The sequence below is a fragment of the Chlorocebus sabaeus genome, chromosome X (genome assembly GCF_047675955.1).
Source record: "Chlorocebus sabaeus isolate Y175 chromosome X, mChlSab1.0.hap1, whole genome shotgun sequence".
In the NCBI taxonomy this organism is placed as follows: domain Eukaryota; kingdom Metazoa; phylum Chordata; class Mammalia; order Primates; family Cercopithecidae; genus Chlorocebus; species Chlorocebus sabaeus.
The window spans coordinates 130,974,679-130,999,082 of NC_132933.1; the positions used below are offsets into that span (position 1 = coordinate 130,974,679).

Consider the following 24,404-nt stretch of genomic DNA (forward strand, 5'->3'; position numbering starts at 1 on the left):
TGAAATAACTAAAACACATTTTTCCCTCCCAGTCTTTTGTCACATGTACATTTACTTAAAAGGTTAGATTATACGAAAGCATATGCATACTGTTTGATTGGACATTAAGAGAAAAATAGTTTACATGGAATTGAATACTTTAAAGTTAACACATAAAGAGAGAATTTGATAGTATTTAATTATATCTCAATAAAGCTGTTAAAAAAGTGGCTTAATCAGTCATCTAGTCTTGTGGCTCTTAACTGTAGTGTAATGGGATCAGAGGCAAGAATTAGTGGAATGAGGCTAACCAATCAAAAACTGGGCTACATTCCTAGCCTATTTTATCTGGCCCTTAGTACCAGAGAGAGGGAAAGGGGGGGGGGGGAGAGAGAGAGAGAGAGAGAGAGAGAAATAGAGAGAGAGTATGGGAGGAAGCACTAGGGCAAAAGGTCAAAAAGAACCAAATGCCATAGTTAAAACATTCTCTTTCAAGAATTCCTAACTTACAGCAGACTTTTCTGCCAGACACTAATGAAAGGAAACATGATAGTCCTCTTTCTTCATCCATAAACCAGCCATTTCCAAGACAGTAGTGAGTGCACAGGAGCCTCATTTAAAAGACTTATTTTCAAGGCCCACAATGACTTTCAGGTATAGATTACATGAATGAAAACTGAAGGCTGGTTCTAGAATCAAGAATTTAAAAATGATTAAGATCTTGCTTTATGTAATAGGAACAATTTTGATAGAAAAGAGTTCAAAAAAGACAACACATAGACGATGATAAACATAAAATGCTGGTACACATTTATTCTTTTATTGCTAAACATCAAATGCCGGCGATTACGATATCTTCAAGTTAAAGCTTAAGAATGAATTACAGGCCAGTCAGAAGATTTATAGAAAAAAACACCTGTGCACCATTAGTATGTGAACATTCAATAAATACCATAGGACAAAGTGATGACTGAGAGCCACAATATCTATGAAGCACATGTTTACAATTTGCTGTTAGAACAGACAATGACCTGTAAGAACGATTATCAAAAAGTCAAGTTTAACGGCATGTCTTTTCAAACTGAGATGCTGAAAAGAATATATACATTCTTTACAGATTGTAGGTGATTAAAAAAAAAAACTCTCAAAAATGTAAACAATGCAGAGTAGGAACACTGAGAATAAAGTTTTACTGTTGAACAAAGTGACAACACAGAAAGAACACTTTCTTCAGTTCTCAAAATAATCCATTTTTCTAATCACTCTACAGAAACCATAGTGGATTCTTTCCATAAAGATGATAATATGCCAGGGACACAAAGACCTTCCAAGTTATTTTTTTATGTGAACATATATTTACAGTAAATATTCAATAATACTTTTTACAGCTTACTTAAATAGAAACATGCTTTTTCTAATCCATAAATAACACTAATCATTATCCACTCAACTGCATTTATTAAGTACTTATGTCTCATGCACTGTGCCAGGGATGCAAAGATGAACATGATATGGTCCTTGCTGTAGAAGTGCCCACAACCAAGTTAAAGAAGAAAACACATAACATTTTCTTTCTTACATATTGAAGCCAGTTTTACACAAATGGTACTGATCTGCTCTTTCCTAGTAAAGTGGTTCCCAAATCCTGATCCTATGGGTCAACAGATCAAAATGTTTAGCAGCTGAAATAAAATGAGATTTGCGTTTTGTTTTTTCACTCAGAAAAATAATGAATAAGATTTCCTCTATTAAAACTTTTTCTCGGTTTTTAAAAAAATGACTTACACATATACAACCTTTTCATTAGTAAATTGCTTAGTTCATGCAATCAAATTAATTATATAAGTATTTCATGGCATTCTCCAAGCTCTACTACTTGAACAGGTCTGAGCATTACTATGCTAATATACTCTGATCCCAAATGACTGTCTACCTAACATAGAACAAATGCTGTATTTTCTGGAATAAACCAATAATTCATGTGGTTTTAGTACTGTTATTAACTGATGACCCAAGTCATTAATAAAATGTTAAAATTATATTCAATGTCTAATTTCTGTTAAGGCAAATTTGTAATACAATCTAAAAAGTTTCTTAAAAATGATTAAAAAGTTTTAGTGCTTACAGAGCAACTCAATAATCTAAAAAAGGTAACCCCATAGAATATATCACTCAGTAAAGAAGTTGCATACCTGGCTATTAATAAGTTATTGCCCTTAATCACTTCTGAGTATAAGAGAGAAGCACGTATTTTTCATCAAAGAAACAGCAAGCTCATATACTTCTAGGACCAACAGCTTCACACTGGCCTGCTGACTTCCCAAATTTCCCAGGGCTGGATCTCCAGCCCAAAAGACCTCGAACCAGGCGTGGCTCTTCTGGGCTCAAGAGTCAGTTCCCAAGCTCTGGCAAATCCACGTTTGTACTCATGTAGAGCCATTCTCACTGTACTACCAAGTCTTCTGTGGACCCAGAGAGGTAGCTTAGGGGAGAGACGGAAAGCAAGGACTAGGTACTTAATAACCTGACACAGAGAAACATGGGAGCCGCTGGTGAGGACAGAGTATGGCTCAGAGTTTAAGGTCATTGCTTCTTGGAGACAGGAACCCAGGAGCTAGGCCCCAGATGGCCTCAGCAGCACAAGAGAAAATGTTTACCCTGGAAGAGTTCCAAGCTTCAAAGCTTTATAGAGAATGGGAAGCAGGACTGCTGAAGATCCTCTGGGGTGTCTTGTGATCTGTCAGGAGACCCGGCCTAGTTCTGAGGTTCAACCCTAACTGCCTCCCTCAGCTCACATACTGCTGGTGTGAGATGCTTCCTGCAGCTCACTGTGGATGTCAAAGCTATTGCTGCTTTATGAGGGGGCAGAGATACCTTATCAAAGATGCAACTTTTGTGGGGCAAAACATGTCTCATGATATCATAGGCCCTACTTCCTATTTTGTTCACTTATTTAGTATCATTTGACAAAGATTTTTCCCTTTCACGTCAGCAGATTCTTCTGCAGAATTTTACTAATTGTAATCAGACCTCAGCTTTCAGAGCACAAAATAATACACCATTAAATTTTAAAACACTTTTCAAACAAGACAAAGGACAAGAGATATAGGCCAAGACAATGGTCATCCTTCCACTTGGCCAAAGTCTGGTCTCCTTCAAATTTTGATTAATGATGTTTTTGTAAGAAGTTTTTCCCAATTAATTCCACCCAGTTCTGTTCTCCTTTATACTATTTCAACACAATATGTAATCACACGAAATGGTATCACATGAATTTGTACTTGCTTAGATATTCCACAAGCATTTGTCTACATTCAGTCCTAAATTAGAATATAGTCAGGGACTATGCCTTTCATTTATTCGGCTTATCTTTTACCACAGGGTTTGGGTACTCTGGATATGGGAGGAGCTCAGGGTTGTTGGCTAAGATGTAATTTAAGGAAACACTTTATATTTCATACCAAACAAGAATTTCAATGGCAATGGATATTACCACATAGCTGTATACTGTAACTCAGGGATTCTGTCAGATGAGTGCAAACATTACCGTGCTGTAACCATCCAGAGTCCCAGGGTCACATTGGCAGCCAAAAGTACACTGCCACCCAGCAAGATGAAAAACCCTATTAGATCTTTGACATCATTGTCTCCAATCACTGAGGTAAGGGTGGCATCTAGGAAAGAGTTTAGAATCCATTGTCCATCCAAAGCAAAGCAGGGTACTGCATTAACAATAGCCAGAGCTCCTGAGAGGGAAATCAGGTACCTGGGTTAAAATCAGTTAAGGAACCAACTGTGAGAAGTCTGAGTAGAAACCACATTTCTATGAGTCAGAAGATATTTTACTGTGACTGAATTTGAGATTACACTTGACTTCTCTACTTTCTTTAAATCTCTGCCATTCCTTCTTAGACCTGTACTACTTAAAACAAATGAGTTTATATTATTTCAAAGTTCAAAAACCTTGACTAGAAAAATAAAGGCCAACCACTTATAAACTAAGCCAATCTATAATGAACTCGTAGGAAGACTAAGTCTTTCTAAGCCTTTAATGATACAACAGGGAAAGGAATGTGGAAGGAATAAGAAATAAGGGGAAAATTACTCTTTGGGCCTTACAAAGCATTACTTTATATTAGGAAACAAAGATTTTGGTTCTTGAAACCTACTTTATTTTACTACCATCTATAAGGTTATAGCATAAGTCTCTTGGTGACAAAGCTGCAGAGTCTATAAAGTACAATCTTTTTTTTTTCTTTTGAGATGGATTCTAGCTCTGTCGCCCAGGCTGTAGTGCAGTGGAGCAATCTCAGCTCACTGCAACCTCCACCTCCTGGGTTCAAGCGATTCTCCTGTCTCAACCTCCCGAGTAGCTGGGACTACAGGTGCATACCAAGACGCCCGGATAATTTTTCTGTTTTTAGTAGAGATGGGGTTTTGCCATATTGGTCAGGCTGGTCTGGAACTCCTGACCTCAGGTGATCCACCTACCTTGGCCTCCCAAAGTGCTAGGATTACAGGTGTGAGCCACTGTACCTGGCCATAATCTTAATTATACACATTTTAAAAAAATAACTGCTCACTTGTTTTCCATTTTTTCTTAAATTTAAATAATTGAGGACAGACATTAAAAAATTTAAAAGCGACAAAATTAAAGAACCCTCCCATAACTTTCCAGTAATTCAATTCTGCATAATAATTAATATGAAAAAATTCATCTTTTATGTGCAATCATAATATGCTAAAGACCACATGAGATTTGGCCCTCTGAATTGCTATCTTAGTAGTTGAAACCAGCTTGATCTTTCTTGTGCATTCCTCCCTGGGATTTATATAATTCCTGGTTATGCAATTACATCCTCTATTTGGTCAGAACTAACAGGCTCAGATGGGGCAGAATTCATCGCCTCAGTAGTAACTGAAGCTTCCATCCTTTATAAACTTACTAAAACGTTTTAGACCTGTAAATTCATTTCTCAATTTGTATTCTGGGTTCTTTCCCTTCTACATCTAAACCTTTCTCACTCTGATTAATCTTTCTCTGACTTCTTCCCTCCTGGGTACAATCTGATCTTTTTCAACTTTCAAGACTCTTGTTCAGTTATTAGCAATTAAGTGATACTTGTGAGGTCTATATTGTAATGCTCTATTCAAGGTAAAATTGATGAAGATCCAAGTAACACACTTTTAAAACATGTTTCACACTAGAAAGGATACTTGACAAATGTCTCCACAATCACTGGCAGATCTATGCTTAGAAAGTTAAAACGTGGGATAAAACTGGTGATGCTCACTGAAAAAGAAAAATAAGGAATAATAAATATTATTCATACCAGAGAAGCAACAGCATTATGAATTCTACCATATGGTTAAAAATTGGGCTAGCAGATTAAATTGATTGAGAAAGCCCTTCCTAAACATATGCAGGCTATGTACCTCACATATAAAAGCAGTCAATACTTCCAGAATATCTAATAAAAACAGCAGAATGAAAAAACATGTCCCAGTGTGTACTTGTATTTTGAGGCGAGAGTAAGAAATTTACATTAAGAGTCCTTACCCTTTCAAAGTGGTATAACCTTAAAATTATGTTTACTCCTACTATTATGCTACTTAACCTCTTTCAGGTCTCTTTTTTTCTTCATGGCTAAACCAAGGATTAAGATGAGGGGATTTAAAGTCTCATCTACTCTGTGGATTCCATAATCCCATTTTTGTTCAAAACATTTTAAAACTATCCTGTAATTAGTCAGAACTCATAGTACACATTTCTGAATTACCCCCACTAGGGACATTTATTCATTTATTCATTTATTGAGGTTTTATTTAATAGTTGCAGTCTAGAGTCATTTAGTGTCAAACTGATAAGAAAAATGACCTCAGTTGTATCTCAGGATATGACTGTGGAGCAATGAGAGAGTCTTTTAAAGAGTGACATAGGCCAGGCGCGGTGTCTCACGCCTGTAATCCCAGCACTTTGGGAGACCAAGACGGGCAGATCACCTGAGGTCAGGAGTTCGAGACCAGCCTGACCAATATGGTGAAACTCTGTCTCTACCAAAAATACCAAACATTAGCTGGGCATGGTTGTGGGCACCTGTAATCCAAGCTACTCCGGAGGCTGAGGCAGGAGAATTGCTTGAACCCGGGAGGCAGAGGCTGCAGTGAGCCGAGATTGCGCCATTGCACTCCAGGCTGGGCAACAAGAGCAAACTCCGTCTCAAAAAAAAAAAAAAAAAGTGACATAAAACCCACATATCCATTAACTATGAATGAATAAAGAAAATGTGGTCTATCCATACCAAGGAATATCATTTGGCCTTAAAAAGCATGAAGTACTAATTCACGCCACAACACAGATAAACCTTGAAAACATTAAGCTACATCAAAGAAGCTAGTCATAAAATATTCCATTTATATGAAATGACCAGAACAGGCAAATTTATAGAAACAGAAAGTAGATTAGAGATTGCCAAGGGCTGGGGGTGTTGGGCAGATACAGGGAGTGAGTACTTAATGGGTATGGAGTTTCTTTTTGTGGTGATGAAGATATTCTGCAGCTAGCTTGTGGTGATGGTTGCACAACTCAATATATTAAAAACCACTGGGCTGGACACAGTGCCTCATGCCTGTAATCCCAGCACTTTTGGAGCCTGAGGAGGGAGAATTGCTTGAGCACAGGAGTTTGAGACCAGCCTGGGTAACATAGTGAGACTCCGTCTCTACAAAACCCAAAAAATTAGCCCAGCATGGTGGCACACATCTGTAGTCCCAGCTACTTGGGAGGCCAAGGTGAGAGGATCACTTGAGTCCTGGGTATGCAGGTTGCAGTGAGCCAAGATTGAGCCACTGCATTCCAGTCTGGGCGACAGAGTGAGAATCTGTCTCAAAACAAAACGAAAACAAACAAACAAAACCCCACCAAATTGTAAACTTTAATGGGTAAATTGTATGATAAACTATTTAAAAAATCTTCTACAACAAAATGAGTTAGACTATGTGATCTTTAGCCATAAATAACTTAGTCCAATGATGCTGCCACTGCTAAAATGATTATGCTGGACCAGTTTTGAAAGTATAGTCATATGAAAGTCATGTGTCACACACAAATTTTTATAGTTACATCCCCATGCATCTTGGCATTCTCTAGGGTATGTTGCTCTTGCCACTGTTTTGGGGAGCTTGGATAAATTTAATAAACTCTCAGAGGACATCTGAGAGATCACCTATTTCACCTGGGCATAAATGGTAGGGAAGGGAAAATGTGTCACTCTGCATAGGCAGGCATGGATTCAGCTCCATCTTATTTTATAAATTCAGATTAACTTCCTACTGCATAATTTTCACTTAATGCTTAAGAACAAGTTAACAAGACTTTGATAAATGGTCAAATTTATAATAAATGTATTAATTCAAGGATTTGTAGTGAGTTTCTACTACTGAAACTATATGTGATCTTAATGATTTTCTAAGTGTCTACCACAAAAATACTCACCTGTGTAGTGAAGATGCAGAGGATGTCCTACATATAACATATCAATTTGAGGTGGGTGTTTTACTTTTATTAGGCGAGTGTGAGTTTCCAAAGAAGGTATTATACAGAAACTTGAACTTGAGCTTTTTTTACAATCTTTATTGGTTCTGCAAACTTGGGTCGCTTCAACTGCTTTCCGGGCAGGAAGACATGTATGCTATAAATAAAATATTAATCAGTCAATATTAAAAATGATTTATTAAGAAAAACCTAAGTTACATTCCTTCAACGTTTTTCATGCCACGTAGCATATCAGGAATGAGGTTCATATAAAAGAAATGCCATTTATGTGCACCTACTATAAAATAGATTCAAGTACCCCATTTGGGTCAAATAAGATATTATCACTATAAATTTTTAAAGATTTTCAGATGAAATGTGACATGTGAAATGTAGAGATTTTAATAAAATGATACAAATAGAGCAAAAGAGAGAAGTTTCCATAGATTCCATTTTAGCTCTACATGCTTATTTTGTAGTAATTATATCAGACAAGCAAGACTGCTTCAGGGACAACTTACCAAACGCTTATTAAAATTATTTCTGTAGGAAAAGCACACATCTGTGAGGCTGTGATTGTTACAGCATTCAGTTGAACCATCTAGCCGTTTGTATGCTAAAGAGAAATACACTGTTTATTAGAGTCTCTTACATAAAAACACATTTGTGACAAAAAGAATAAGTAAAATGGCATATTTTTACTTTGTTTAGAAGCAACTGCATAATTCAGAGTTCAACTTGAGGGCTACTTGCTGCAGTTTGATTTTACATTACCAAAAGAGATCCATTCAATTTTAAATCAAGAAGCAGCAGTTACCCTAGGTTAGTTGTCCTCGTATAAACTGACCTACCCATAAAGCCGGAGTTGCAGTACCTCAGTAAGTTTCACAATAATAAGTCCGGCTGGTCAAGCACAAACATTTAATGAACTACTATTATGTGCCTGAATGCCAATGATCCAACATTACTTCTGAACCCCTGCACTGTGGTGCTGGTAAACAGAGGTGGCCAGAGGATGCCTAAGACATCCCCATTATATCCAAATACCTATTCTACCCCAGGCTTACTTTGGGGCTCCCCCTAGAGAACCAGGGATGCCCAATTTGACCCACAGATGTGCACATACCTGCCTGTACACCAGTAATCCAGTTACCATTTTTGGAAGACAACAGCAATGGGGCAACTGTTATTCCATTTATCTATCTATCTATCTATCTATCTATCTATCTATCTATCTATCTATCTAGAGTCTCGCTCTGTCACCCAGGCTGGAGTGCAGTGGCATGATCTCTGCTCACTGAAACCTCCACCTCCTGGGCTCAAGCAATTCTCCTGCCTCAGCCTCCTGAGTAGCTGGGACTACAGGCATGCACCAACACACCCGGCTAATTTTTGTATTTTCAGTAGAGATGGGGTTTCACCATGGTGGCCAGGCTGGTCTAGAACTCCTGACCTCAAGTGATCTGCCCACCTCAGCCTCCCAAAGTTCTGGGATTACAGGCATGAGCTATTGCACCTGGCTTACTTATTTTTTAAAGTTCTTTTGTGGACTGCTTTACTGGTATTGGGAGCAGAATAAGGAATGTAAGTCACTTATATAGGTGGGACAAAAAATGATTTCATGTATTTATTTAGGAATGTTTGCTGCATTCCAACACATCAAACTGGTAAAGCATAAACTGATGGGTGGCAAGGACCAATTAAATTTGAATCTTGAATATAAACTACCATACTCAGATGTGCTGATGAAAATAGACTCAAGCGCCAAATTATCCCTGTTTCTCAGTACTACAAAAAGCTTTTCTATTACAAGAGTGCCTTCAGGAGCACTTAGCATGAAAATCTTAGTTGATACGCAATATAATTTTAATTTTATAAAAATTTTGTATTTCAACCAAAAGTTTTTGCTTGCTTGTTTTTAAATAGTTTTTTTTTGTTTTGTTGCACTCTACCATTTGAGGAAGACATCTTTGTATTGGTTATACTGGATTTCCCTTAGCCATACACTGTCGCTCTCTCTCCTTGGCCCAAACATAGCAAACAACCAAACAGAGGCAAAGGAAACTAACTGATGATTGGCTGTATGGGTAATTTTGTTCTGTTTTCTTTTCTTTCTTATTTTATTTTATTTTATTTCATTTTATTTTATTTTTGAGACACAGTCTCACTCTGTCGCCCAGGCTGGAGTACAGTGGTGTGATCTTGGCTCACTGCAACCTCTATCTCCCGGTTCAAGTGATTCTCCCGCCTCAGCCTCCTGAGTAGCTGGGATTACAGGCATGTGCCACCATGCCCAGCGAATTTTTTTGTACTTTAAGTAGAAATGGGGTTTCACCATGTTGGCCAGGCTGGTCTTGAACTGCTGGCTTCAAGTGATCCACCCACCTCGGCCTCCCAAAGTGCTGGGATTATAGGCATGAGACACTGTGCTGGCCTGTTCTGTTTTCTTATCATAACTGAATGGGTATTTAATTTTGAGTGAGTAGTATTTAAAATATTAAAGCAGACTGTGAGCATCTAATGGCACAGACAAATCCTAGCCTATCATCATTTGTAAGCCCTAATGGTAAAGTATAAGGTAAAAAGTTGTTCAGGAATTCTTTAGAAAAATCAATCCAAGCTAAAACCCTCAGTGTTCTCTTTGACCAGATTGCCAAGTCCCATGGACTTTTACCTCCTCCTCATTTTTCTCCTCATCTATTCCCACTTGAGTACACACTAATTCCCTCTCACTTTTAAACTACCTTATCCCATATGATTCTCTTCCTAAACTGAATTACTGGCAGTTCCTTAACCACCTTCTGTTCTATGGTGCTGAGGTCCATGTCCATCTTGGCCTCCTAAAAGTAAACTCACTGTTGACGGCCAGTTCAAGGACTGATGCTGTGAAACCTGCCTTCATGTTCTTAGTCAAGACTGTTATCATTTCCCAGTATTGCCTGTCATTACTTAAATTTAAACTTGTACTGTAATAATGTGGGTATGGTCTGTTTTTATGACTAAACTGTGAGCTTCCTGAGGGAAAGGTTTCTCAGTGTCTTATATAAGGTGGATTACTCAATATACACTGAATACATAAATGATGTTCTACGTGATTTGCCTTTGTATCAGTAATGATCTTAAAATGTTTATAGCTGATGCTTAGTTACTAAGTTTTCTTAGAGGACTGGGTACAATACAGAATTGGAAGTCAGGAATTTATTATTGCTATTGATATGGCATGTTTGGTAATATAAATGCTTAAATGGGCCAAGCAGGTACCAAATAAATGAAGTGGATCATATGCAGAAAAAACAGAAAGTGGTGGGGACTGTGATGAACTAGAAAATACATGGCCTGTTCTAGGGGGTTAACAGCCAGGCCACTTAATTTGGGGCCCAGAATCGACAGATCTTCCATTTTGTCCCAATAGAAACCAGAAATCTGGACCTTCATGTGAAGCCTGTTGAAGTTTAAACATTGGCAGCCAATTAAAAATTTAAAAACACTGGGCAAGCCAAAGCAAATACATCTGCTGAGGCTGGATTTGGCCTGGAGGCTGCCACCAATTTGTGATCTCTGGTTTTTTTCTTCCCGTGGCATTTATTCCAAGCAAAACAGAAATCCATGCCTGTGGTCTCCGTAACATGATTAAGTACCTCCTGACATACATAATTTTCCAATAAAGAGTTAAATATTTTGTTTGCATGTGAGAAGTAAACTTGATATTTCTCTATTGCTATCTTAAAAAGCTATAGGCTTAAACATAATTTTAGAATCTTTTCTACTGGGTCACATAAAGAACAAGTTACTTAACCAATTTCTGTGACTTGATTCTTAATCTATAAGATGAGGGGGTATGACACAGATAATTTTTACATTCATATGTTTTTATCAATTACGAGAGGCCAATACAATTCTACTTTGGAAGTAATATTCAAGATTGCAATAGAATGTCCCCAGGGGAATTTATGGGTTCAATTTAACTCTAGAAGATTAAAATTGTCCTTAAATATCCCCAGTATGGGAGACAATCAGAAATATTTAAGGCCAGAAAAGTTTCATAATGTTATTACAGGGAGAATTCGTATATTTTGAATGTACCCTAAGATGAGCCCTAATATAGTAATGGAAATAGTCCAGTCTACAAAGAATGGTCTAGACCAGAGGTAACTGTGGAATAAAGCTGGGGAGAAGAGATTTTTTCAATCTCTAGTTCACAGTGCCTACCATTTTCTATATCTCTAACATGAACTGAATAATTTTCTTACCCTAGCTTATCAAATATATAACACGTAGCTAGGGCTCCAACACAGGGAAGCAAGCCTATTTATTCTCAGTTCTATTTCTGACTTTATGCCATCACTGCCTAGTAACAAGTAAACGAAACACACACACACACACACACACACACACACACACACACACACACGAGGCTGGGTGTGGTGGCTCACCCAGGTCAGGAGTTTGAAAACAGCCTGGTCAGGAGTTTGAAATCACCTGAGGTCAGGAGTTTGAAAACAGCCTGGCCAACATGGTGAAACCCTGTCTCTACTAAAAAAATACAAAAAAATTAGCCAGGCTTGGTGGCATACACCTGTAATCCCAGCTACTCGGGACGCTGAGGCATGAGAATCGCTTGAACCAGGGAGGTAGAGGTTGCTGTGACCGAGATCGCGCCACTGCACTCCAGCCTGGGTGACAGAGTGAGACTCCATCTCAAAAAAAAAAAATATATATACACACACACACACACACACACACACACACACACATACTTATATACACACTCTTACTCTTCAATTTAGGATAGCAAACCATAACTTGATGCTCACAATAACAAAAAAAAGTCTTTTTTTTTTCAAATATTAGAGCAATTTGGGCATAAAAACAATCTGAGTTCTCAAAGTTTGTTGAAAAGATTCCCAGAGTTTTCCTTTTATTATCTTAAACTGGGTCAAGAAGGGTCTTCTCTCACTCCAGTTAAAGATATGTAAGACAGTTTAATATTTCTGTTGCCAGGCAGGTAAGGGCATAAACCCTCACCTCCTTTGAATAGGAATGTAAACTGTTCAGGGTGGATGCCTGAGTCTGGGCTCACAGCTTCACTTAAAGCAGAGTTGCCTTAGCATTCTGTCTCGTGCTTCTTAAAATGTAGTTCAAATGGTGGACTTGCTAAGGACAGCCTTTCTTACTCAAGACAATGCTTTCATCAAAAAGGAATTTAGCTTTATGCATATATGAAATAAGGAGTGCCTCCCTCAAAATAAAGAGTGAAGATGCAAAGTACTTGTTAGGAAAATAGTCCCCCAAAAGAGTCATACTAGTTATTGCTGTAACTTTCAGTTCTATTTAAATCACTGAGTGGTGTATGGACAGCCAGCAACCCTAAAAGCAGAGGCTTCAATATGAATGGGGGAAGAGTGTATGTTTTTCTGTTCTGACTCAGAGTAAGACCAGAGATCTATTCCAGGTACAAAGGGCTCCAAGCCCTCAGTGTTCTTCTTGGACTTTCCCCAAAAGGCCATTTAATCTTCAAAGAGTTTAAATCTAATACTGCATCTGGGAGAGGCGGGGTATGAAATAAGAGGCTAGAGATAATTGGTGGAGATGGTTTACAAGCACTTCCAGGGTGTGATCTTTCCAAGGTGGCTTTATTAATCTGAAGTGGTATAAATTCCTAGAATTTAGTTATGTGTACTGAATTCTACTCTAAATTGAACATGAATAACTTTTGGATCATTGGACACTTTGTATTGGTATATTTGATCATATCTTTCATTCCTACTTACAATGAAGGATAACAAAGTTACCTAGAAACATATAAAAAACCATCAATCCATAGCTTTCTTAAATGTCCATGGCCCCAGGGGCTAAGCCTGCCATCAAAATTAATCTAGTATGTATTTTTTTTTTTTTTTAAGGCTAGTCAAGTGATGTAGTGGGAATAGAGAAGGAACAAAGAATTCTGTAACTGGCTGTGATCAATTAATTGTAACCACAACTGCATTTGGACCACTCCTAGTATATATTTTAAGTGATATTTATAGACATTAATGTTCCTTTAAACTGGCTAAGTATACGTACTCCATTTTCAAAAGCTTAAATAGAGGCACAGATTTATCAGATATAGTAATCATGTAAAATAAACATCATACTGAGACAAAATAGATATTGAAGAATTACTGCTGGGCTACAACAGACCAGGGTCTGAAAAAAAAAAAAAAAAAGAGAATTACTTCTGGATTGATTTTAGTATAGAAAGAGTAATTAGGTATTTAAACAAATACCTCCAAAATGTAGCACATGATCCACAACAGTGAAATACTCAAACAGTTAATAAGAAGAGAGTTTCTGAGTATTTCAGGGAAAATTTTTATTTACAGTCTGTCTGATAGGAAAAGGATAAAACCCTAAACATCTGAATATGCAGATATCCTAAGTAAAACAATCCTACAGAAGAGAACTTTATTTAACTAGTGTGTCACTTTGGTTTTTGTAATTCAATACACATTACATCAAATTTAGAGAAACCAAAAGAAAATGATAAAGGACTTAAGAAGTGGGAAATAATGGATCATTTCTTTAAAGAAGAACACATTGTGGATTACATAATCAATCTTCTATCATCTTAAAAGCTTTGGAAGATGGTAAGAGGCTCCTGAGAATGGGGAAAATTTATAAATATTTCAACCTTAAAGAATCAGACTGGTCCACTGAACAATCTTAATACCATTAAAACAGAGCACAATAGATACTGGATGCAATATGATGCCATAGGAAGTACCAAGCGCCGCCTATGAAGTGTTTTTGCCAAACAAACAAACAAAAAGGATTCTGAATCTAATCAAGGCCGTGGACCTAATTAACAGTTTATAGAAAATTGGAAGACATCTGAACAAGTTAATGACATCATGGGGACAAGCTATAACCAGAAAAACCCAGAATATAGGAAATTCAACAAAACAAATGACTCAGTTTCTTCAACAAAAAAATAACCTTTCAAAAACAGGTCAAGGGGAATTGTTACAAATTTAAAAAGTCTTAGAAGACATCCTAACTAATTTAAATCAACCATAATGAAAAGAATTAGAAATAATTGAATACCAACTAGATATCAGAAATTACTGTTATTTTGTTAGGAATTACAACAGTATTATGGTCATGTTTAATGAGTCATCATCAGTTAAAGGCAGGCTGAAGGTTATGGATGAAATGATAGGATGCCTGGGATGTACTTTAAAATACTTCCCCTAAAAGTGGACTGCTTAGATGAAAAAATTGGCAAAATGTTAATAATTGCCGAAGTTGGCAGAAAGATACATGTGGGCTCGTTTATACTATTCTCCGTTGTGTCTAAACATTTTTGATAATAAAAAAATTCTTACAAATGGATTATACATGGAAGAGTAAATTTGAAAACTTAAAAAAAAAAATCAGTTCTTACTACTTTGCCTGTGTTGCACACAGTACTTTACTAAAACTATTCTTGATTATTAATCATATTTCCCTACACCAATAGATGTGGACAAGTATCAGGATGTTTTTTCACTTAAAGATACAGTCTGTGAGCATAATTTCTATTTTCTAACACTTTCAATTTTGTATAAACAATTTTGTGTAAAGAATTGGGAAGATGATTTTGTACAAAGAATTGGGAAGCTGATTTTGTATAAAAAATTGGGAAGCTGATTTTTCAGAGCTAAAATAACTCAAAATAAGTTTGGCAGGATCTGAGAAGAAACTTGCTTCAGCTCTGTCATCTGCTGCACAGAGCAACATATCTGACTTCACAGGGTATTTTTGGAAGCCAAGATAACTTCCTTAGGATGCCTGCCACATAAAATACATAACATAACTCTATCCCAGATAGATTCAGACATGCCAACATCCACACAGCTACCACTAGAACTGTTTAAGTATTAAGGGAATTTTTAAGAAGTAAGGGAATTTTTTCTAAATCCCAGATGGGGTTTTTTGTTTGCCAAGTTCCTTTTTATTTCTTTTAATCTTTCCTTATTGCATGTCTGTGTTGGGCTAACAATATATTAATACAGAATGTTTATGCTTTGATTTTTATATATTTAGTTAACTATCATTGTTTATCTGTTCTGACATAAGCTTATGCAAAGTAGAACTGGTTCTTATTATTTATATTCCCTTTTTCAGTTATAAAAGTTTAAAGTACTATAATATATCTACACACTATAAAGATAATACTATATTGGGGGTATTTAATTATTGGAATTAGTTAATTGGTTATGATGGACCTTGAATGCTGATTTTTTTTTTTTTTGAGACAGAGTCTCTTTCCATGTCCTGATCTTGGCTCACTGCAACCTCCATCTCCTGGGTTCAAGCAATTCTCCTGCCTCAGACTCCCAAGCAGCTGAAATTACAGGAGCCTGTCATCATGCCCTGCTAATTTTTGTATTTTTAATAGAGATGGAGTTTCACCATGTTGGCCAGGCTGGTCGTGAACTCCTGACCTCAGGTGGTCTGCCTGCCTCAGCCTCCCAGAGTGCTGGGATTACAGGCTTGAGCCCCTGTGCCTGGCTATGATTTAATACAAGTGTTTTGAAAGCAGAAAATATTAGAGTCCTAAAAGTCAAATATGACATTATGAAAATAATTAAAAGTTCAACAATATATAATAAAGGAAACATACATATTAGCATCCAACTTACCAAGAAAAATGTCTATTAGTTTGAACCTATTTACTTTACTGATTTGCTTTAAACAAATTAGAACAGAATAAATCTACAGACATGGTCTAAGGATTAGTGAATGGCAGGTACTGGTGCTTGAAGCATTATATTATATTGAGGAAAATACACACCTCTAACTGGGAAACTTAACTGCTGTAAAGTTGATGCACTTATACAGTAACCAATTTGGGGCTCATAGGCGATGGTATCTAAACATTCATTCCAATCTTGCACATTAGTAACAGGACAATCCTGTAGATGGGTGACAAGGTCTCCCACAAAAAGGCCTCTGGGTCCAATGGCAGGAGAGTCCTTGGGAAGAGGGTAAAACTAAATCAGATAATGCATGAAGACAAGCTATAATTAATCTGAGCAAATAATAAAGACACTGAGTTAATTAAGTAGAATATTTTGAATGCAGAAAATAATCCAGCTTTGAATTCAAGACATAGTCCTAGAAAATTAAAATAAAATCCAACAATTATAGTTACTTTTCCCAAATTCTCCAAGATTTTAAATTTTTCACATCTGAAAAAAAGCCAACTTGCTGACTGTTAAGACTAAAATGATAAATTTTTTCCCCAAACTGCCAATTAAAAATTTTTTTTGGTGAACGTATCATCAGACTGTCTTGCCTTTCCTATATCCTTAACACGTAAAACAATAAGACACATCCTTACATATCCCAAATATACAGACAATACCATCAGTACAATGTATATGTAAGCCAACTGCTCACAAACGTAATTTTCCTCTTTCTAATGTCTGAATAGAAGGTTTGATGCCATCATAGCAGTTATTGTCTAAGGGAGTGAAATACAGAGTTGAAGACGTTAACTTAAACTCCTATGAAATGTTGCAGCTGGACAGCCTAGGTTTCATCTTTCTTACTACTTAGGAGGCGTAAAGACATTTGACTCAAAAGCAGATATAAAAATAAACAGTAAAGGTAAATGATGTATTTTACCAATAAACTACAGGTAGAGAATCTTGATACTATCTTCCTAAGTACAGCATCAGGACAAAAACAATTTTCACGGAACTTTAAAAAAACCAATGTGTTTCCCAACATTATTTGCTAGATTTGAAAGGATTACAGTAATTTCTTCAGAAGAAACCGAGCATTTTGTATATGAGGAGATCTTGAATAAAAGTTTCTGATTAGATGCTAAGTATTACATCACAACCTCTGATGAAAGAATGCCCTGAGTAATCCATTATTTACCTCAGCAACTTCAGTGATGAGCACCCCAACTCCAGTGTAGTAAAATGGCAAGAGAATTACTGGGAGGAGAACGAGAGCTAAAATACCCAAGAGTGCAAGGACAAAATTATGCCAGATACCTGGAAAGAGAGGAAAAAAAAAGCAGTAAGCTCAACCAGGGGCAGGAATGATGTAAGTAGCTGGACCTCACAACACTTGGGCATTCTGATAAATTAATAAAGTGATCAGAAGAAGCAATGAGGCAAAAATATCTACTTATTAGTAGAGCAGACAGATGTTCAATTATTAGTTACTTTCATTTCAGATACTGAAATCTAAAACGCGCATGTTAATACCACACTAGGAAGACCACATGCTAACATGATTTGATACTGATAGAACTAATATCTTCCACTAACTATACCCTCTTTTCAGAAAATGTATATATCACTAATTTAAACATATTTGTGATCTTTGAAAGAAACCTCAAATACATTCAAATAAAAAAAATTCTTGCTAAACAGGGGTACAGAAACTCAAATGGTACTTGGAAAAAGGAGGTTGTTTTAAGAATTAAACTATTATGCAGAATAATATTGGTGGAACAAACTGAGCATGTGTTTTACATCACGTCACAGACTATAAAGCAACAAACCGTAAGAAAACTGTCGGCCAGATGCGGTGGTTCACGCCTGTAATCCCAGCACTTTGGGAGGCCCAGGCGGGCGGATCACGAGGTCAGATCAAGACCAGCTTGGCCAACATGGCGAAACCCCGTCTCTACTAAAAAAATAAAAAAAGTAGCCAGGCGTGGTGGCGTGCGTCTGTATTCCCAGTTACTCGAGAGGCTGAGGTCGCATAATTGCTTGAACCCGGGAAGCGGAGGCCACAGTGAGCTGAGATCATGCCACTGCGCTCCAGCCTGGGTGACAGAGCGGGATTCCGTCTCAAAAAAAAAAAAAAAGAAAACGGTCTTTATTATTTTTTTGTAAACCCTAAAATTGGCCGGGCGCGGTGGCTCACGCCTGTAATCCCAACACTTTGGGAGGCCGAGGCTGGTGGATCACGAGGTCAGGAGATCAGGACCATCCTGGCTAACACGGCGAAACCCCGTCTCTACTAAAAAAGTACAAAAAAATTAGCCGGGCGTGTTGGCGGGCGCCTATAGTTCCAGCTACTCAGGAGGCTGAGGCAGGAGAACGGCGTGAACCCTGGAGGCGGAGCTTGCAGTGAGCCGAGATTGGGCCACTGCACTCCAGCCTGGGCGACAGAGCGAGACTCCATCTCAAAAATAAATAAATAAATAAATAAATAAATAAATAAATAAATAAAACCCCCTAAAATTTAGGTAGTCAAATTCACGAATCTTTTCCATTGTATATTCAACCTTTGCAGCTGTGCAAAGGAAGACTTTCTCACCCCTAACATTATGTAAGTAATCACTCCTTTTGTGGGGAAGGATGGTTTAAACAGTTTTATTTTTACATTTAAATCTCTTACCATTTGGAATTCATTTTTGTGTATGTGTGTGATTTTTATATTTAAATATTTTACCATTTGTAATTTATTTTTGTGTATGGTGTGACTGATACATATAACTAATTTTATTCAAATGTTTAGCTAATAATTACTGAGCAGTGCATCCTTTCCCTACTAAATTAAATGCAACTTTTAATTTACACTACATTTTCATCTATTCTTTGGCTTGCTTCTGGATTTTCCATTCTTTTCCACTATTCCAGTGACAACAAAGCTGTTGCTGGTAGTAATATTTCAGTATTTAGTAAATAAATACTTTCAATTTGTTTATTTTGGTTATTCTCCCTTTATCCTTTCCAACAAGTTTGAGAATCATTTTGACAACCACCAAATATTATTCAAATTAGGATTTTTTTCTTTCTTTCTTTCTTTTTTTTTTTTTTTTTGAGACAGAGTCTCACTCTGTTGCCTAGTGGCGAGATCTCAGCTCACTGCAACCTCAGCCTCCTGGGTTCAAGCGATTCGCCTGCCTCAGCCTCCCAAATAGCTGGGATTACAGGTGCCCACCACCACGCCCGGCTAATTTTTTTGTATTTTTAGTAGAGACAGGGTTTCACCATGTTGGCTAGGCTGGTTTTGAACTCCTGACCTCAAGTGATCTGCCCACCTCGGCCTCCCAAAGCTCTAGGATTACAGGTGTGAGCCACTACACCTGGCCCACATTAGGATTTATAATGTCACTACAATGACTGCAATAACTAGGGGTAAATCCACACTTTTACATTTCTGACATAGGAACATGACATCTCTGTTTACTGAAATCTTCTACATCTCTCAGTACAGATTTGTAGTTTCTCTATATAGGCCCTGCATACTTCTTTAAAAATGTTAGTTTTTTATTTTTTTATATGTCACATTACTTTCTGAATGAGATCTTTTCTTCCTATTATATGATCTATTTCTTTCAGATATACAGGAACACTACATTTATTTTTGTATATTTACTTTCTAATCAACCAGCAAACTGAACTTCCCATTTAGGATGTCTTAGTCTTTATTCTCTTGGATTTTCCATTATTTGCTAATAATAATCATTTATCTCCTCCAACATTCATACCTCATCTTTTCCCTCCTGTTTGATCTTAGAGCAATGACTATAACTTCTAGAACACTTCTGAATAGTTGTGATGGAATGCCTTCTTTTGCTTTCTTCATCATTTTAATAAAAGAATAGCCAAGCAACAGTAGGGCTTAGATAGAATTGAGGACAAATTTTATTCTGGTTTATATACTAAGCAGTGAGACTGGGGCAACAGTAGAAAAATCAGAATATGGGTGACTCAGGGTTTAAAAATATCATGGGGCTGGGCACGGTGGCTCCTGCCTATAATCCTAGCATTTTGGGAAGCTGAGGTGGGCAGATCACTTGAGACCAAGAGTTTGAGACCAGCCTGGGTGACACAGAGATACTCTGTCTCAAAAAAAAAAAAAAAATCATGGTTCAAAGGAGAAGAAAATCTATAGTTGTGATCAAGGCAAGGTACACATAGACTTGAAGCTGGTGATTATTACTAAGCAGGGGCTAAGGATTACCCCAATCAAGCCCTACTTATACTTAGTGTGGTTTGCAAATAATAATAATAATAAAAAAACCAACTACCTTAATTCTCTAAACACACAGAAATGATTTACAGGTCACCAGATGACTGAATAGGTAAAATAACAACTTATTATTCCTTGAATAATCCACAATAGTTATAGCTGAAAGAATGTAAACTATCGATTTGGCAAGGCTTACACTGTGTTCTAAGTTTAAATTCCAGCTTACTCTAATCACAGCATCATTTTTATAGTCACCAGTGTTTTTTACTTTGCCCTCAAATAAACTTACAACTGGTTTATACAAATAAGAACAGGGTTTTCAATATTTAAGAAGGATTTTAAAACATTTAAGTATGGAACCAGAATGGTCAAATTTTACTTCCACTATTTAAAGGAACTTTTAGCAACAAAGCATAGATAATTTTTTTTTTAAGCAATCTACTCTTCACTTGGGACCAGATAGCAGGTATTGTTTAATCCCTCTTCTAAAAATTCTTTATACCATAATTCAAAATTAAAACACCTTCATTTACAATGTGCTCAGGAAGTATCTCATCTCATCTCTCTTTTTTCCCCACCAAATTTCAGACAGATGTTCAGTGACTTTTTCTTTTCAAAATCAGTATGCATTTCATTGTTACTTTTTTATTAAAAAAGAAAGAAAGAAAGAAATAGCCCGGTGTGGTAGCTCTAGCTCATGCCTGTAATCCCAGCACTTTGGGAGACCGAGGTGGGTGGATCTCTTGAACCCAGGAGTTCGAGACCAGCCTGGGCAACATGGCAAGACTCGCCTCTCTACAGAAAATACAAAAATTAGCTGGGTGTGGTGGTGTACGCCTGTGGTGTCAGCTACTTGGGAGACTGAGAAGTGGGATGATCACTTGAACCCAGGAGGTCGAGGCTGCAGTGAGCCGTGATTATACCACTGCCCTCCAGCCTGGGTGACAGGGCGATATCATATCTCAGAAAAAAAAAGAAAAAGAAAGAAAGAAAAAAAACCTATTACATATGCAACTTATTTTATTTTTGAGACAGGGTTCTCACTCTGTCATCCAGCTGGAGTGCAGTGGTGCAATCTCGGCTCACTGCAACCTCTGCTCCCTAGGCTCAAGCTGTCCTCCCACCTCAGCCTCCTGAATAGCTGGGACCACAGGCGTGCACCACCATGCTTGGCTAATTTTTTGTATTTTTAGTAGAGATGGAATCTTGCCATGTTGCCCAGGCTGGTCTGAAACTTCTGAGCTCAAGTGACCTGCCCACCTCAGCCTCCCAAAGTGTTGGGATTACAGGCATGAGTCACTGTACCTGGCCTACCTATGCTAAAAAAGTAGCATTATAAAATTAGATTTATTGGGAGGCTGAGGTGGGTGGATCACCTGAGGTCAGGAGTTCGAGACCAGCCTGGCCAACGTGATGAAACCCCATCTCTACTAAAATATAAAAAATTAGCTGGGCGTGGTGGCAGGCGCCTGTAATCCCAGCTACTTTGGAGGCTGAGGCAGGAGAATCGCTTAAACCCGGGAGGCGGAGGTTGCAGTGAGCCAAGATCGTGCCATTGTACTCCAGCCTGGGCATCAGGAGCAAAATTCCATCTCAAACAAACAAACAAAAAATAAAACAAAACAAAAAACTAGATTTAAATGACACTCTGGACTTTTTACATGGAAGTGGGAAGTCATTTTAGAAGCAATGAAGCTATATTCCTAAGTTTAAAACTAATAAAGTAGGCAGAGGGTATACATGTATTTCTCTCTCACTCTAAATACATAATTTCTGTACATCCCTAAACTTTGGAGAACACACAGGTTTCCCATGTTGTCTTCCACTTTGATGGCTGCACCAAGGTGAGCTCACAGCTCAGCAAACATTTAGCAGGGAATAAGATACTAAACTCTTCTTCTTACAGACAATTCCAGATCTTTGAATTTGTCCTGTCTTGAATTCAGGGCAAGATAAGCATCTCCTCCCCACCCCTAACCTTGCCCCCTTGCCTGGGAAAGATGGCAGGGCAAAGCTGTTCTGTTATCGACTAGGCTGACAACTCACAACTGAGAATGAGAAGTTACTGGGCTAGGTGATGTTTGGGATAGGAGGACTAGTTAGTTCTATACCATTTAATAAGCTCTGAAAGAGGTGTGTGGATCCAGTTATTGGTGGGGATATATAATCTTCTTTGGTCTTAGTTTTGGACATTAAGTGCCAATTTTAAGGAAAAAGAAGTCTCAGTACATTTTAACCCTAATATGAAATTAATTTAAAAATGTTCGATTGGCTTTTAAAAAATTACTAAAAAATACATGCTGATTATAAAAATTCCAAACAATAGAGAAGTAATAGTCATCTTTCCCAAATACCATTTCTCAACCACCAGCCCCATGACTCAGAGTGAACATACTGTTATCATTTTCCATTACTCCAGATTTTCTCTGCCCACATCAGCATGTATATGAGTATACATGCATAATAATTTTAATAATTTATTTAAGAGTACAAAGCAGTAAGTTTTCTCATAACTTTTTCAAGACAGTTTTATAGTTTTTAAAATTTTTTAAAATTTATTTATTAATTTTTTTTTTTGAGACAGTCTCACGGTCGCCCAGGCTGCAGTGCAACGGCGAGATCTCGGCTCACTGAAACCTCCGCCTCCTGGGCTCAAGCAACACTCCTGCCTCAGTGTCCTAAGTAGCTGGGACTACAGGCGCGTGCCACCATGCGCGGCTAGCTTTTTAATATGGGTTTTTTTGTTTTGTTTTTTTCCCCTAGAGACAGGGGTTTCACCATTTTGCTTAGGCTGGTCTTGAACTCCTGAGCTCAAGTCATCCTCCCACCTCCACCTCCCAAAGTGCTGGGATTACAGGCGTGAGCCACCGCGCCCAGCGGGTTTTATATATACGTTTTTTGTTTTTGAGACAGAGTCTCGCTCTGTCGCCCAGGCTGGAGCGCAGTGGCGCAATCTCTGCTCACTGCAAGCTCCGCCTCCCAGGTTCACGCCATTCTCCTGCCTCAGCCTCCCGAGTAGCTGGGACTGCAGGTGCCCGCCACCTCGCCCGGCTAATTTTTTTGTATTTTTAGTAGAGACGGGGGGTTTCGCCGTGTTAGCCAGGATGGTCTCTATCTCCTGACCTCGTGATCTGCCTGCCTCGGCCTCCCAAAGTGCTGGGATTACAGGCTCACGTGAGCCACCGCACCAGGCCTATATTTTTTAAACTCTTTTTTCCCCTTAGCATCTTATATCCCATCCTATGGCAGATATGGTTATATGAACCCAGTGGTTCCCTGAAGCCTGCTCCTACAAGCTTGCCGGAGCTAACTGTGTGCACTTCTCCCTAATTCCTCCTTCAGGAAGTGTAGGTTTGCAGCTTGAAACTGACCATGGTGCGAGTATTTACACCACAGAAACCAGCAAATGCTACCATCCGAGCTCCCTACCTCAGCCCTGCAGAGCCAGATGTTAAACATTCACTTAACACGCCACTAGATAATCCCTTACCCCATACCTAGTCTTCCCTTTTCCTATTGCAGTTTTTCTTATGGGGCGGGGTATGGGCACTACTAGCACCAGGATGTGATGGAGACAACCCTGGCCTGCGGGCTGTAATGTAGCTACGATGGAGCTGGATTTAGGTCCACGACACAAGCTGCCTGCTGGGAATAGCAGAGCTAACAAGACAGAACCTGTGTCCCCAAATCACAGAGTTACCCGATCAACACTGAACTACTTATATTTGGAATGTTTTGAGAGTTTATGCCATTTATTTTTAGTTATTAGAGCAGAGAAATACCTAGCTAACACATGTTCCAAGTCATGTATTCACATTGTAAAATGCTCCTTTTTAAATTTTTAAAGTGTTATAAATTGTTAAATTCCAGAAATAGCCAGACAAAGTATGGTCTAGGACTTATTGGGTAAATGATCTTT

At 37.9% G+C, this 24,404-nt stretch overlaps 1 protein-coding gene across 2 annotated transcripts in view; it reads right to left on the minus strand.

The window, feature by feature from the left end:
• Positions 1–766: 766 nt before the first annotated feature.
• The window catches only part of MBTPS2 (membrane bound transcription factor peptidase, site 2), a 46,248-nt gene continuing 22,610 nt past the window's right edge, over positions 767–24,404 (minus strand). Inside the window, exons 6-11 of one of the 2 annotated variants that reach the window (XM_007991281.2) lie at positions 17,426–17,544; positions 16,332–16,512; positions 8,035–8,129; positions 7,475–7,670; positions 5,197–5,272; positions 767–3,745 (exon numbers count right to left, since the gene is read on the minus strand). In XM_007991281.2, coding sequence (XP_007989472.1) covers positions 3,523–3,745; positions 5,197–5,272; positions 7,475–7,670; positions 8,035–8,129; positions 16,332–16,512; positions 17,426–17,544 — 890 coding nt within the window. In that variant the 3' untranslated portion in view covers positions 767–3,522. The remainder of the gene's footprint in view (positions 3,746–5,196; positions 5,273–7,474; positions 7,671–8,034; positions 8,130–16,331; positions 16,513–17,425; positions 17,545–24,404) is intronic. The other variant, XM_037986404.2, reaches the window with a different exon arrangement.